At 40.7% G+C, this 16,753-nt stretch overlaps 1 protein-coding gene across 3 annotated transcripts in view; it reads right to left on the bottom strand.

Annotated features, from left to right (window-relative positions):
- The window catches only part of PRMT8 (protein arginine methyltransferase 8), an 80,654-nt gene extending 69,693 nt beyond the window's left edge, over positions 1-10,961 (bottom strand). Inside the window, exon 1 of one of the 3 annotated variants that reach the window (XM_064517928.1) lies at positions 10,359-10,961. In XM_064517928.1, the coding sequence (XP_064373998.1) occupies positions 10,359-10,433 (75 nt within the window). In that variant the 5' untranslated portion in view covers positions 10,434-10,961. The remainder of the gene's footprint in view (positions 1-10,358) is intronic. The other 2 variants (XM_026114744.2, XM_026114743.2) reach the window with 2 other exon arrangements.
- Positions 10,962-16,753: the final 5,792 nt, after the last annotated feature.

Raw genomic sequence — 16,753 nt, 5'->3', positions numbered from 1 at the left:
TGAGAGGTTATGTGGCCCATACTAACTTTCTACTACTAGAGAAGGAAAAGATATGGGGGCTAAGGACAGGATCCTTATGAGTGCCCCACAGAAAATCAGGGCAGACGGAAGCATCTTGTGAGGGACACATAAAAACAGTCATTAGGGCTGGACCTTGAAGCAAACGGCAAGTTCTCCAGAAAAAAATGGTATGCATGGTGTCATTTGAATCACTTGGCCTCATTGGTTAATGATCAATGAAACATTGTGCTCAGCACACAATATTCTAAATGAGTCAAATGGAATTTACCAAATTTAGCATTGATTAACCATTTGTGAGATAGTGCTGGATCTAGTAAAAACAATTTTCAGTGAGGAATTTGAGGCAAGATTTAGTACACCTCCCCTTGTTAACTAATTGAAACAAATGTCCTGTGCTTTTCTGACTCTCATGTTCTTTCCTCATTCATGGTTGGTTGGAGCAGATCGTGTGACTAGAACTACATACTACCTCTTCTTATTCCATGAGTAATCTACATCACGTAGTCAAAAACTAGTAAACATTGTTTTTCTTCTCCTTTGAGTACAGAAAAATTGAGTTTTGCACAAGACCTTGACAGCTGTTGCAAAACCCCCCCCTATTATTTCTTTATACAATCTGTAAAAGGTGAATTGACCCACTCTTCTGACAGCCTCACCTGTTTCCTTAGCCTCCAGCTTCTTGGTTCTTGATATTTCTGACAGCAAATTGAAGGGAATTATTTATTTCTACCGCTGCTTCTTCTATGGTAGGTAGCAGCTTCTATGGAAGTGATGCTGACCATCTTTCCACAACCTTTCTTACTTCCTTTCCCCATCCCCTCCCCCCTTCCTTCCTTCCTTCCTTCTCTTTCCTTCTTTCCTTTTCCCACCTTCACAAAACACTTTTAATATGATCTTTATTTACTATTTATTATTTTATCTGTAAATTTATAAAACACATTCTGTTTCATGACTAAATGCTTTATTTTTCACAACAGGCCTTTTCACATGAGGGGAACTTCATGTTTGCCAGTTCTAACCCCAGAAATGTCAGAGATCAAGACAGAATTACCCAGAGCTGAAAAGAGTTTATCTAAAATTTGAGTCTGCAACATACCTCCTTGTCCAATAAAATATTCTTCTTTTTTGTTTTCTTTGGCTAAAAACCATTCTTGTGTCTCAGTTTCATTCTTTCACCTGCTTAGCATGCTTTAGGCTTGCTGAGGTTCTAGTGATTTATAACAAATCAAAAAGAACCAAAAGAGTAATGGTCATATCTCAGATTAGTCATCCATTCATATAAGGGATGATGGTTCTTATCTTTTTTTAAGGATCAGTGTAGCAATGGACAGATCATACCTGACAGTTGCTGAGCACCGGAGTACCCCTTGCTACCTGTAAAATCAGCTACACCTGATTGTGTTTAGATCACCATGGCTCCTAAGGAGCCAAGTGTATCAAGATGTGGCTGAGACTATTCTCGTTTGATTTCCTTCTGAATCATTTGGCTCAGATGTATAGCTATGCAAGATGCAAACTGTGATTGTGGTTAAGAACCAGCATTACTTCTGCTGTGTCTCTCTTTCTAGAGGAAATGAATAAACAAAAAACATTTAACTCAAAATACCATTTTGATATAGATTTCAATTTTCAGTATTAGTGTTTAAAAATGTAGTTATAGTAGATTTTAAAATCATGTAAGCAAAATCATTGATTTGTCTAGCAGTAAGTACAACATGCCAGATACACAGCTGAGCTCAGTCGAAAGGGTTTCTGTAGAATAAACTGGCTGACACTACCTGGCCATATGCATTTAATCAGGCAACCTTCTGCTATAAAGTTCTTTCAGTTAAAAAAATATTATTAATTTCCATTTTCCACACCTTATTTCCACAGAACTTCTAATAAAAAGGAGGTAAGAAAGATACTAATGCAGTGGCCAATAGCCTGAGAAGATTACATGCAAAAAGAGATTACTGACTACTGAGGTTGTTCAGTTTGTGGAAAAGGAGACTAAGGGACAATCTATTAGCAGTGTACAACTCCTCAAAGGATAGTTACAAACACAATGGAGCCAAACTCTTCTTGGTAGCAGCAGATGGGATAAAAAAGGGCAAAGGTAATTGCTAGGAGCTTGAGAGGTTCAGATAGGACATCAGGAAAAACTTTTTCACTGAGAAGTCAGTAAAGCACTTGAAGAAGTTGTGTAGAGAGGCAATGGAAACTCTGTCCTTGGAGGTTTTCAAGACTTAGCTAGAGAAAGCCATGGCCAGCATGTTATAGTGTTGGTGATCATTCTATCTGAACGGCAGGTTGCATGAGATGATCTCCAGATGTCCTTTCTAACCAACACTTCTGCGATTCTGCAGTGATCCTTATTTATACAAGACTCAGTGGAGTTACTCCTGATATACCTCAATGTAACTGATCTTGGAGCCAAATAAAATGTACATATCCTGTATTTCAGACAGTATAACGTCTAATATAAGGCACAACGATGAGGTATATGGACCCCAGACAGAACTCGTTCAGAAAGTGTTAACAGAAGGGTTAATTGACTTCTCCATTTGTGACTATTTGTGACTAAGGAACAGGAAAGTAGTAGCTGGTGTTCATTCCAAAACAAGGATCAAGCTTCAGGGCATACAGATGAACTGTACCACGATGGATATGATAAACAGGTAGGGCAGAAGCAGCAGGTCCATGTACTAGAAACTAAAACAGATGGCAGGCTCTCCTGTTTTCCCTTCTAAGTGGGAAATGAAGGTCTGCAATAGAAATAAGTGGACTGGTGGACTAGCGATGGAAGACCTTGGCTTGGTCACACATTCCTCTGGGCTCTGAGACTACATTTGAGCTTTCTGTTGCTATCAGAAACAACGAAACATAAGCTATATGGGCAGAAAAGGGCAAGAAGGACAGAAGAACTGCTAGGCCATATATGGTCCAAGTGTGCACTGTGGGCACTGATGGAACGCTTTGATACCATCCATTGGAGAATACCACTGCTTTCCAACCAGTATATGTTTACTTTCATGATGCTGTTACAACAGAGGGAAACGTTACTGTCTCTTTTAAAAAGGGGTGTGGGAACTGTGACAGAATGATTCAGATACACCTGGAACCCTGGAGAGGACAAGGAGAGGACTAGGCACTTAAGTTTATGGTCCAGACCTGGACAGCATGCTAAGTATGAAGCCTCTACCTGCAGTATGATGAAGAGCTTGTCATCAGGAAAAGCTGAGGAGGACAGCAGTATAAAATAATGTCTTAGTAAACACACTTCTTCACAGTCCCTCTCCCAGATTTTGGTATATCATTCTTCTTAGAAAAGCTACCATAGGGAACTCTCTTCATCTGAATAACAGCTGGAAAAGATGCCACTTCCTATACAATAGTTCACTCTGGAAAGAAAAGCCCATGAGAAATACAGTCCTCAACATAACAAAGCTTCCAAGAGCATGTCTTAACTGAAGGACAGGATATGTTAAGTGAGGGAGAAGAATATTCTCCTTAACTTCTTTATTGTGTCTCTGCCTAAAATTATAGCTAAGCATTTTATTCTCTCCATAATTTCCTTGTAAGGAAATGTTGTTACTGAAATTTTCTCTTCATTCTGGAAACTGAAGACATTAAGATCTTATTTATGACCATCTAACACTACAGACTGAGAACATAAAGAAAAATTATCTTTCATTTTTTCACTTAACAGAATTTTCAGAAAAAGCAAATATGGCAGTAAATGCCTGCTTGAATCTACCTTATTTCCAATTCTGGTATCTAAATGTGCAAATTGTTGATGGAATTAAACCAAAATACATCCATTTTATATTCCAGATTTTCAAACTGTTTTTACATTTTTATATATGCACAGATTATAGAAAAGACAGAATTTTAGAATTTTTTTAAATTTGGATTTTTTTCACATAAAAAGATTTTTCACAACTGGGGCCTGAAAAATCTCATGTATAAGAAATAAAACCATCACCCTCCATCTTGATACTCCTCTTAAATCTCAGTTTAGAGATGAAATACTGAACTGAAATACTGTGAGAGGTGCCCATCCTCCTACAGTTACTGTGAAGTGGGAAAGTTGTCTCAGTTCCTGTGCAACAGCTTGGCAATAACGTGCTGATGGACTCCTTGGAGTCAATCAGCGCCCGTTTATGAACAAATGGAAACAAATGGAACAAATAGAAAAGCCAGGCACTGCTGTGATTAGTCAGTGATTGTTCCATTCTTGCATGGTGAGGACACCCTTGTAGCCCCCTCAACTCACCCACTTAGTGGAGAATCTCATCTTTGCTTCCTTGAGATGAGTGCATCCTGTTTATTTTGTTTAGGGCTTATTTCCAAAGAAGAAAGAAAATTAAGGAAAGGACAATCCCATCCTACCCCTAAAGTCTAGCTCAAAATAAAGGTGTCATTAAAGCTAGGACATTAAAGCTAGAAGCAGGACAGCAGGCAGCAGGATGCTCTGTGAAATCAGAGGCAAGAGCAACTGCTTTCACCATTCAGCACCTCCGGTGCTGATCACCTCATCTATCAATGGACTGAACTTTGCTGCAGACTCAGAAAGACTGAGGCAAAATTTTACGAACAGATTAGGTTCACTGCTTTTTTACCTTTCTACATTTGCCTCTGCTCTCTCTGCCTCAACCAGAACGTCTTGAGGCACAAACCTTTATCTTTCACAATCAGGCTGGATGGAAGGCCTGGAAAGGCAGGTGAGTCAGACTTGTTAACTCCACTTTGTCTGTGCATGCAGCTAGAACAATCAAACAAGTGGCCACCTACAGAATTCCTTGCATTCTTCTTTGAAGAATTTATTGCTTTTCACAGAGAGAGGCTGGACATTATGTATTATGACAAGTTCTGTGCACACTGCTCACTAGCTCCACTGACTCTTAAAGCACAGTCTTCCCTGGAGCTCTCTTTTAGCAGGAGTTGCATTGCCACAATGCCACAATATGCCCATGATGCCATGAAGATGAATCATACCTTTTATTAAAAAATACCGGTCTGGTAGAGGAGGTGGACGATCCAAGCTGAGACATTTACCTTGAGACTAATGCTCTGAGTGATTGCTGTTATTTTTTATTTAAGCGTAAGCATTTTTGGCTCTTCTTTGTACTATTAATGTAAACCCTAAGTTTCATCTGCAATGGAGCCAAAAGAATATTGTAGGACAATGTCTTGAATTTTTTGTATTAAATTTGAGTAAGGAATGGAATGCATTTAACTACACTGAGAAGATCTTCTGCTGAGCTAAATTTATGTTCTGCACAGCTAAAGCTGCTAGGAGAAGATGGCTCAGAATCATGTTTCTGTTCCTCCACTCCTGAATTGGCTAGAAATCAAAACAGCCCCCATGACTACATCAGAACAGCCTTGTTACTAGCCTAAGTAGCGTAGGCTACAGAAGTTCTATCAGGAGCACTGCACAGGATCAATACATTGTGAAGTGCTATGCACCCTTCTTTGACTCAGAGCTGACTCTATAGCACTTGGGGATTTGACTATGCACACAGTGACATAATTATTCACTGACATGGTGGGTCAGCTTCCAGACTGCTTTGTCAGCAGTGCAAAACATCTAGAGCTTGGGCTGCAGGTCCGATCTCTATAGCTCAGCTATACCACTTGCATGCAAACAGCTACCACAACCTTTTGCTGTTTAAAGATAGGAGGTGCTGGCATGTAGAAGACCACTCAGAGAGGTTGAAGGACATGTCATAAGCCACTTCTTCAGCTGTCTGTCTGGCATGATGCCAGATATGTCATGTCTTCCACTAGCCTGAGAAGCACACTACATACCAGAACTACTTCCCTCTTGAGTAAACAACACCCAGCTAGCATTGTTCATTCATATATGGTGATCTTAGCAATTTAATAACACTAAGTAATAATCTCCTACAGCACCTTTCATTAAGAGATCCCAGAATTCTATGGTATGGATAGAAAAGCTCAGGTAGAGGGGGATTAAATTACATGCCTAAGATCATCCACTGGCAGAACTCAGAACAGAACTTAAAAGTTTACTGAATGAAATCAGTCCACTGTTCTCTGTTAGGCACACTGCCTTTCTCTTGCTCTGCTTCTGTTAAGTCATACTTTGATAACTTATTAAGTGGAAAACCATCTTCCCACTCATGAATCACAAACAGGAGCTCATGATTTCGACATATTTTACGACCTCTGCTCCCCTCAGTAGTGGTATGGCTGGCTTTCCTGCAGTCAGGACACTGCAATCTCCCCATTTCCGATGACAGTGCAATTACTTTCACAGACCTGGATTCCGTGAAGAGGTTACATTCATTTGTATGGGGAAGAATTACAGGTCTTCTATTAAACTCATTACCCCAAACTGTCAAAAGGGAAAAATGAACTTTTTTCTATCTAGAAAAGAAGTTTTGTATAATAGGACATTCAGGTAGGACTCCAGATGGAAATCTAAGTTTATTTCACTACCATTCATAAATTATCTAATTTCTCTATTCTCAGCTGTGTAACAGGCATCCTTTCTCTCTATAGATATTGCAAAATCTTCAGCATAAGACTTGCTCTTTATTATGTCATTGTGAAATTGCTTTGTACAAAAAGAGCCCATTTTCAGGTCCTAGAATCTAGTTTTTTACCATATGGAAATGGTGGTTTCTGGCAGAGACTAACCTCATGCATATCTCTGTTGGGTGTGTATACAAATTGCGGATTTTTGTGCTATTCCCTTCACCTGGTTCCCAAACCACACTCATGTACACTTCTGCTTCTGAAATCTCACTTCTTTCCATTTGTTTTGCAAGACTGATATCAGGCCTGCTATTAATATGGCTTGCCTACATGCCCAGCTACATTAAAAATAAGAAAAAAAAACACCAAAATTGAAATCCACAGCAGATCAGCACTGTGGATTTTGGGGAATCTTCATGCATATGTTCTACAAAAAGCAATTTCTCATTTACTTTGTTTTCTGTCTGAGTGTCGTTGATTACTCCCAGAGGACTTGATCCTGAATCCATTATTTATGCAGATAGTCCTGTTTTATGTAGACAAGGCTTCTTTCATGACTAAAGATACAGAAGATCAATTTTATATATTGAGGAGAGATTCTACAGCTTTTGTGCCAATGGAGCTCCTCTTGAAGTTCATGGGATGATCTGGGGGAATGAAGATTTTCAGACTCTTTTCCTTTTTCACTGTGCACTCTTCTAAGAAGGGTATGAAACTATTCTTGCAAGCTTGCCGTTAGTGGGACTTCTAAGGATTTCAGTGAGACTCTAAACAGAAAAAAACTTATGGCTTTATTCCCATTGACTTTACTTTTTCCACAAAGCATTATTTTCAGACTGCTAAAAGCACAAACAAAAAAACACTGAAACTTCGGGTCCTGACTGAAATACTGGTACACACTGACTAATGTACTTGCTGAATAAAATTACAAAACCATTTAGAGCCTGTTCCAAGACCCAACAGCACTAGTGGCTAGATTTTCATTCACTTAATGAGGCTTTGCATCAAGATATAAGACTAAGGGTATATTGATAATATAAATGTCTGTACAAACTGAGAGCATGGAAGCACACTCCTGTAGGTTCCCTGCTAACATTAAGTGTCTTTCATGACTGGGAAGTAATGCTAGTGAACTATTGCTTTCCTACTCATTTGTATCCTTGTTTGTAGGATACAGTGAGTATATTGTCTTACAGTGTCTTTGGTTTTCCCTTGTCTGTAATTGTTGCTACCTTTTCTTTAAGCTCTTTGGGCTAATAACCTCACACTATGGTCAACAGAGGAGCTAGTCCCATATCCTCTGTCTTCATATATTTTTGTGAAATGCCCCACTGTTAAAACAGAATATGTGCCATATTTGACCTTGAAAATCTTGGTTAATGCTCTTTTAATTGTGCTGGATTTCAGCAAACTGATATATTTTTATTGTGAAGCCGTAACATACTTCATTGTCTCATTCAGAACTTGAAATCAATCTCGGTAAGATCCAGAAGGTTTTGCAATGATTTGGCAAAGGAGAATTTTGACCATTTGTTGAATGTTTTAGTGGTTCATCTGTTTGTGTAGCTGACATTTTTCAAATCATGCCTATCACCATGGCATCAAAGTACTTTAGAAATTTAATAAGTATTAGTTCATGTATATCAGTGAAACCCCATTGCTTTCAAATGAACCCAGTTTATACCATTTCCTAATTTCCTCCTACGCAGTCCTCACTGTGATAAATCCAAAAGTGAGATGTTTTGTTCCACATTCCTTGTGTCACACAACATTTGCTATCTTCAGGAGAAAATTAGAGAAATACAGATCTGAGGGTCAAATTGGTATCATTTGATTTTGCTAAATATAGATGCTTGACTAGTGAAAGAGCTTCAAAGGTCTTGACATATTCTCTCTGGTACATTTCTAGTTATTCAGACTAGATCTCTCAGTAGAAAAAGAGAGCTTGACATCAATTAGTTGAAAATTAATAAATTAGAAAACATTCTGTCAGGTGTTATGAGCGTTTCGACTCTGCCTTTCTAAATGTAGAAGTACAACAGAAGATGCCTAATCTGCAATATTTTCATCCTTATTTCATGAATCTGTCACTGATGAATACTCTAAGGAGAAGCAGCACAGCGTTTGCATATTCTCCTGACTGGTATACAGCCTTGGATTGAAACTGCTGTTGTTAAGAAAGCCTTCTCTGTAAAAGCGTATTGCAGTGTGTACAGCATTGCATAAACAGAAAGACAAATGAATTTAAATGATATGTACAAATATTGAGTTGAAATAGAAGAGGAAAATTTAAAGTGCTCCTCTCACCTGTTCCCCTGTTGCTATCTAAGGACAATTTCCATTGAAGAAGGGCTTTGAAAACAACTGTCTGTGCTTCTACATTTCTACTTGCAATACTGCCTGGGATCCTGGGACCCTTAATACAATATGTGCTGTCAGTACTATGACAGTTTACAGATATGCAGCCTGACTCCTTGCTATTTATAGATGCCTCTTCTGCAGACAGTACTAGAGGGGGTTGCAATGCGGTAACAGGCATGTTCTTTGATTTACCGCTTACATTACATTAATTCTACTCCACACCCGGCATGGCAAAGGAGGCATATTTATGAAGGTCAAATATGTCTTCCTTTGCAGAGATAGTAGTATTAGGAGGTGAAATGTGGGATTCACAAAGGATCAGGGTATCCACTGTGAGGACTATGGGACAGGAAGAGGCATTTGGCAGAGAGACTCAGTGCACTGGAATAAGGAAGAATGGAATAGTTGAGTGCTCAGTCACACTAGAGTGGTACTTCTTTAATACCCCTGCAGAGCAACTGAGGAGGGCACTCAGTGTCACTTGTGCATGTGAGGGGAAAGCTGTTGAAGCTGGTTGGTGTGCAATGTCCTTGGGAGTCCATACATAGCCATGCTGTATATCTGTTCAGGCAGAATGGTAGGCATAGCCTATTAATAGAAACAGGGAGTTTGGCATGCACTCACACTTTTGCCTGGCTCCCTCTCATACGCTGCCAGAGGTTGGGACTGCATCCTGCCTCCTTCTGCATTCCCAGAGCCAAGAGGCTTTGCATGCTGCGTTGTGCCTTGAGAAGCCTTGGTGAAGTCAAAGCAACCCCAGGAAAGGGACCGAGGACTGCTCAACCCCACTGCTTCTGAGATGAGAAAGACTGAGGGAACTGAAGGTAACGGGAGGAGGGAATTATGCAGCTTCTCTCTTTTCCTGCAGAAAACTGGAGAGCTCTCAGGGCACCCTCTCAGTCCTAATGCAACACAAAGCACTCCTATGCACTGCTCGGGCCAGTCGGGCTCAAGGGGGAAAGTTCCTGTGCCCTTCCCCCGCCTCAGACAGCTCCATTTTGTGATATCCAGGGCGCTGCAGAGACACAGATTCTCCGCAACTCCTTCAAACCGTCCTGCCAAAGCCTCCACGACTTTCTTGCATGCGGAAAAACACTGGGAGCTGGCCAAGGTGCTGCAGAAATAGACCTTTTTTTTCACCTTCTCAGCCCCTGAAAATAACCGTCCCCCTTTCTTACCGCCTGCACCACCACCACACCCAGGCCCCTGTACACCACACAGAACATCACCTCTGTCCAGCCTGCGATAGCCCACCCAGAGCTTCCTGGGGAACCGAGTCAGCGGAGGGTCCACCAGGTGCAAAGTTCTCTGGCAGGAAGTAACTGGAGGGGGTAAGGGGGGCACATGCAGGAAATCACAGCAGCACCGGAGGCAGGGGAAAGCGGAAGGAGCTGGGAAAGTTTATCTGCACTTACTGCAGCCTCTGCTAAGGGATCTATGCCCAGGGCTGGGGAAGCTGGGGCGCAGGGCTCTGCTCACGTCCTTACCTCGATGCTCTCGGCAGCGTTCTCCGCCATTTTCCTCCTCAGGAGCAGGCAGCGGGAGGAGTGTTTCATTCCCATAAGAGCTAGCCAAGGGGTTGGGGCTTCGGGGGTGGTGTTCTGTTTTGTATTGTGTTTTCAAAAATCTCCAAAAGGATAGGGAGAATAAAATGATGGAAAACAGAAAATCAGTATGCTCTGTCCTTTCTGCTTTGTCGACGGGAATGTTTGCCTCCTCCTGGCATCCAGCGTTCCTCAGGCTCTTTCCAGTTCTCCTCTTTCCCTCTCTCATCCACCTCCAGCAAGCTTTTAGGATGGGCAGAGAGGCGGCACACACTCTTCAGGTTAAACTAAAGGGTTGTCGGGCTGAGAGTCCTCCCCTTCAGAGAAAGCGGTTGGGCTAAATAGTAGAGAAACGCCAGCTAAACTGAACTTGGGCATACAGTGACCAGCTGGGCAGCTTTGCATCCTGTGGCTAATCTTCCAGAGCCAGAGGGAGCCAGAGACAAAGCAACAGGACAAGGAAATCATAGCCCCTTTCTTTCCTTCTTTGGGCTTCTCTCTTTCTCTCTAGATCTCCAGGAAGCTTCCTTTAAAGATGCTCACAGCATTTGCCACTCTCTTTCCATGAATGTCTTCAGAAATAGCAGCCCCCCTCCCCCTCCCCTTCCTCCCCCCCTTCTGCTCTTGGGCTGAGCTCGATGCCCTTCTCTGGCAATTGCATTCACGTGTCTTTCCTAAAAAAAAAAATTATACCAAGCCCCCCCCAACATCGCCTACACATTTTCACGCATGCATGCACCCACGCACCTACACGCACACACACATTGTTTCTCTTTCGCATAGACATTCACATTTTTTTTCTTTCCCATCTCTCCCCCCCTTCCCCCTTCTGAATCAGCACAAGTTTTCTTTGCAAAGACTCTCGGTGAGGGTCTTATGGGGCAGTGGAAGAAATCTGCTTCAGCTTCTTTTTCCCGAGCTAAAGAGCAAACCTGCTTTCTTCTTTTTCCTTCTCGTGTATGTGAGTGCACATTTCCAGCTTCTGTTTCACTTGAATTTTTCAGCAGGAGCCACACTGTCAGTAGTCCCGGACTGCAGAAATAATAGTGCTGGTCCGGACACAGCTCCTGCTGAAAAGAGCATGGGGGGTGGAGGGAGGGGGGAGGGAAGGAAGGGAAGAGGTCTTGCTGGGGAGGCAAGGGGGTAAAGGTGTTTTGGAGTTCTTTATTTAGCCTTTCCCTAATGACATCTTTCTCCTTGGAAATGCATTGCCACCTTCCACGAACGTTTGTCTTGCTCTCGCTCTGACACTTTCTGGTTCTGAGTTGTCAGCTGGGAGGGCTAGGTTTACCTCACTTGTTTTACTGTGGGTAAGGGTGGGAGAGGGGGTGTATTACATAATTAATCCTTCCACCTTCACTTTCTTCAGCTCAATCTCCAGCCTACTGTTCTCACTTATTTTATTTTATTTTATTTTTTAATTCTTGTATGGAGGAGGTGAGAAAAAAATGCTAGGGTGTGTGTGTATGTGTTGCACTAAAGATTTCAAGGGCCAGAACAGGATTGCTGCTCTCTGAACAGTTCAAAATCATTTCTTCTGGGAGTGCTAATGGAAACCCAAAGAAGAGGTCTGAAAGATTACTCCGGATGCATATTTTAAGCACATATCCAGTGCAGGTACTACATAAATCGCTGATTATGATAGATTTGGATTTTTGCTTTTTGGTCCCCTAACTCCTATTTTAAAAAAATTTTAACAAGAGCTTATCCTCAGCTGACCTTTAGAACACTGGCATCCCATCAGGAATGGCCAGAGGAACAGGAGGTTCCAGCACACATAGTAGGCTGAACTGTTCCTGGGGATTCAGGAATGGGGACATGGAATGTGAATTAAGGAGCAGAGAGCAAAATTATCCTCCCACCCTGAACTGATGGGGGAGTGAGGCCAAGGAAATTAAATGAGCAGATTTCTCCTTTGGGCTTGAGAACGACCTTCAGATACTTGTGTTTGGAGGCACACAGTCCTTCAGTGGAATCAGTAGGTATAAAAATAAGTTTCAGGTATGTGTGATAAATCACATAAAAGTAGGCAACCCAGGGGGGCATAATGGGATGTGATACACTGAAATGGCAAATGACAGATGACAATATGCCACATAGCGAGTGACAGCATCATATAAAAACATTTCAGAATATGAGAGTATGTTGTAGAGACATATGCCATATGACCAGAGACTGGACCTCCATGAGACACCTTGCAGAGCCATTTGACCATTCATTTGTTCAAAAGTCTGATTTCCTGCTATTACCTTCATCTCACATTGATTCTAACATCTCAAAACCCTTCATTAGCTCCACACAATTGCTCGTTATTTCAGTGATCATCTTCTGAACTTCCTTCATTTGTATGTATGTGTTTTTATTTTTGCACCTTTTGTGTATGAGGTTCAAACCAACACAGAAGTAGAAGCAGAGGATTCTTTCTTTTCTTTGTGACATTCATACAGCTCTTAAAGGTCTCAAAACCTTCAAGCCATAAAAAATCCTCCAGCTGCTGTCTATAGAAACTATTTTAGAGTATTCCTAAGGTACCCTCTCAGTCTTGGACTATGGAACTATTTGTTAGGAAGTGCTTTGATTTCTAGGTGGAGGGATAAGGAAAAAAATATGATGAATAAAAATTAAGTCTCTGCAATCTTTGTCACATGTTATTCTCTGCCATATTGTAAAATCTGGTGGTGAGTGTATGAAGTTTAAATCAGCATGAATTTAGGTTGACCTCCATGTTTTACTGTAGCTTCTCTATTTTCAGGTAACACACATAGCCAAACTTAGCCTAATGATATCATTTACAGTAAACCATTATTCTGTACAGAGAACAAGAAGTAGCTTTTTCAAAAGAACTCCAGGACAGATTTTCCAGTGTCTGTATTTCTAGTACAGCTCAATCACTCTTTAGTCAGTTAAATGAGGCATCAGATTTTCAAAAGCACTCAGCAACTGGCAAGCAGAGATTTGATATGGATCCTTCCTGCTTCCCCCTCAAATCCTGTGTGACTTACCCTGACACCTAACTTACTCTTGTCCTCCTCCACCTCTGTGGCGAGATGCCTGACTGCTCAACCCTGAACTGGCTGCTGGTGCTTGTCAGATACCAGCAAAGCCTTCCAGTCTCCTGGTTTCTAGCATAGGGAAGAAAGAGCATTTTGGTCCTCAGCTCCTTTGAAAATCTGACTAATGGTTGGTGCCCTCACTCCTCCAGTCCTCTTTTTACCTTCTAGATTTGTTTGAGGAAACTGCTTTCAAAACATGCACCATTCCAAAGAGAAAATGATCTTTCCCTCAGGACAAATCCACAGGAACAGTGAACCTGAGGAATATGAACTTTCATACTGTTTAGGGGACAAATTCTGACCTCATACATGTGAACACCAATTATACAAATCTATCCTTATCTAAGGATGATAGCTGACCATTGGAACTGAGCTGGGGAACATATTTCTGCCCCCTGATTTGTTTTAAAAGTCAAGTAAAACAGTACTGTCATAAGGAAAATTCCACCATAGTCATAGTGCATGACTATATTTGTAACACAGCCAGGAGATGTCAAAAGCATTCTAAATTTAAATACATCATATGTAAAGTGCATATGAAGGCCACAAAGCATTGCAAGTGGAGGAGGGATGATGCTGAAGAGAAAATAAAAAGAGAAGCTTTATTACTTCAGATTTCCAATAATAGCAGCTGTAGTTGTGGATGCTCCGCTGCTTGCTGAGTGTGACAATAATACTGTGCTGGTCCTCTGAAGACCCAGATTCATTCCTAGTTTTGTCATTAGCTTGGATGAAGGGCAAAGTTCTGTGTCTGAGGTATAATGATTCCATGCATCAGTACTGGCTGAGATGCATAGCAGTCCTGATGAAAAGCACCTAGGGGTTACAGGGTGGTAGTGGTGCCAGCCTGAATATGACCCATCATGATCTCTCATTGCAAAGAAAGGAAACTACATATTTAGCTACATTAGGTGGAATGTGGCCAGCAGATAAAGAGAAGTTGTGATTCCCTCATTACTTGGCACTGGTGAGACCATGCCTTTGATTCTGTATCCAGCTCTGGGTCCCCTGGTTCAGGATAGAGGTGGATATGTTGGTCATGGTTCAGTGGAGGGCTACAAAGATCATCTTTTATGGCACATGACCTCTGAGGAAAGTTGTGCTTGTTGAGTACAGTGAAGGAGAGGATAAGGGGCACACTTAATAGTGGCATATAACTATCTTTAAGGATAGTTACTAAGACGACAGAGCCAAACTCTTATTGGTAGTGTCAGATGATATAAAAAGTGGCAACAACTACAAGCTGTGGCTTGGGAAGTTCAGACTGAATATTAGCAAAAGAAATGCCATTTCAGTTTAAAAAACTACCCTTCTTTGGGCTTTATACCTCAAGGACAGCCTTTTTTAAATCAGTTGCACTTGTGTGTCTGAGGATGACATCACTAGAGTATGTTAGCTGCTAAAGATGAAGCTAAAAACATACATGAATAGGAGATCACCTTTTCCCTCTGATAAAAGCTTTCTTCCCAAAATAATTATTTGGGAAGAAGATTGCTGCTGTTATATGCCCTATTGGAGTATGTACAAAGTACTTCATACACAGACAATTTGGTATCATTTCAAGTAGGAGGCAATGTCAGTGCTTCCATTAAAACATGAACAGGAAACACAAAGATGGATAAGTAGAGGAAAAGAAAATGGGAATAAAGAAAGTGGTCAGGTGGAGGATTGGCAGAGGAGGACAGGTCCTCATCTAGTCTTATTCTGTATTGTTCTTTCCAGTTAGTAGCCCTGCATTAACTGATGCCAGCTGAGGATTCTGCCCTTCAAGTGAAAAACTGCCCTAACTGATGAGTCAAGGCTGACTAGTTCTCATCAACTTTTTTTTTTTCTTTATGGAATCTTCAGAAAGTGACTGTTTTTCAGTGATTTTAGTTCTTTACCTGTTATTGAAATTAATATTACTGGTCAGAAAGTCACAGTGATTTCTTTTGCCTCAAAACATGCACAATATTTGACAAACCTTCCAATCTCCTGATGCCTCTTCTATGCAAATTGTGTCTCACAAGAATGCCAGTAGTCCAGATAGATCTCTTAGTTCCTGCAAATCACTCATATTCATCCTGAAGATTCTGAGATGAACTTTAATAGACACTGGATGTAAATATCTTTTATGTTGCAAATATTTTTTATGTTGTTTCCTCCTGGGCCTTCAGCTTTCCTTATCATCATTACTATTTTTTAAATATCATTTTCTTATCCTTATTTATGAATAGTAACACATTCTAACCTGCTCTGGGCATTTCTCCTCCTCAGAGTTGTATCAAACTATTCTTTCCATGGCTACATCCTCCATTGCAAATTTCAAAATTCTCCCTTTTCTTCTTACAGTTCTTTACAGTACATATTTATTTCATTCTTTTTCAGTCAGACTTTATTCTCCCAGCATTTTCTTCTGCTAATATACATTTTCAGTTTATCCTAGGTATATTTTCAGGTCTTTGAAAAGATTGTTTTGCAGACTTTGAGAAACATAAAATCCAGCACTTAAGAGGACCCAGCCATTTTCCCACAGTCCCATAGTCCTCCATCACTTGCCATCTTCCCATTCAATTTGCTGCTCCCATTCAAAATTATTATTGTCTGTTTGTCCTTGCTGGATTTGTTTAGCTTTACCTTAATTGTAGTAATTAACACTGGGGATTTTTTTTTTGGTAATAAGCAATGTTATCCCTACTAAGTGATGTTAAACATTACATAGATTCCTTAAATACTATTGCATGATCTTCAACAACTCTAATACTTTTGGTTGAAATATATGTAACTATGTTGTCAGTTTTTAACCAGTGATGTTAAAATTGAGTGAGGAAGGGTCTATCAGAAGCTAAGCTGATCTGAGATACCTCACCATTGCCACAAGCCAAGAGTATATACGCAAACACTTACCATTGCTCTGTTAATTCAGTGTAACTTGTTAACTTATGGAAACCTAGTCATGGACTGAAGCCTATGCATACAGATGAAACACCTTGTCCCTTGCGGACTCACTTCCAGAATTTTTATAATTTTCTAAAATTGTAGACTTCATTTTATTTAGGGAAACAAACTGCATTTTACAATCAAAAAACAGGAAAATTCATCTAAATTTAACTAAACAATTCCTTTCCTTATTTTGTTCATAATGAGTGCTAAAGTGACAAAAAGTTGTAATTGGGTCAGCTTAAAGATTCTGCTGAAAGAAAGTTCTATTCTGAAAACTCTTATGTAGGCCACCAAAGTGGGTCTGCCATCCTCAGCGGGTTAGGATGCTTAGAGAAGCTGGATGGCTATTGAGAATTGAAATTA

Source organism: Dromaius novaehollandiae, chromosome 1 (genome assembly GCF_036370855.1).
Source record: "Dromaius novaehollandiae isolate bDroNov1 chromosome 1, bDroNov1.hap1, whole genome shotgun sequence".
NCBI lineage: Eukaryota > Metazoa > Chordata > Aves > Casuariiformes > Dromaiidae > Dromaius > Dromaius novaehollandiae.
Note: the sequence above shows the minus strand (reverse complement) of the source record. Positions and strands in the feature narration are given on the sequence as shown.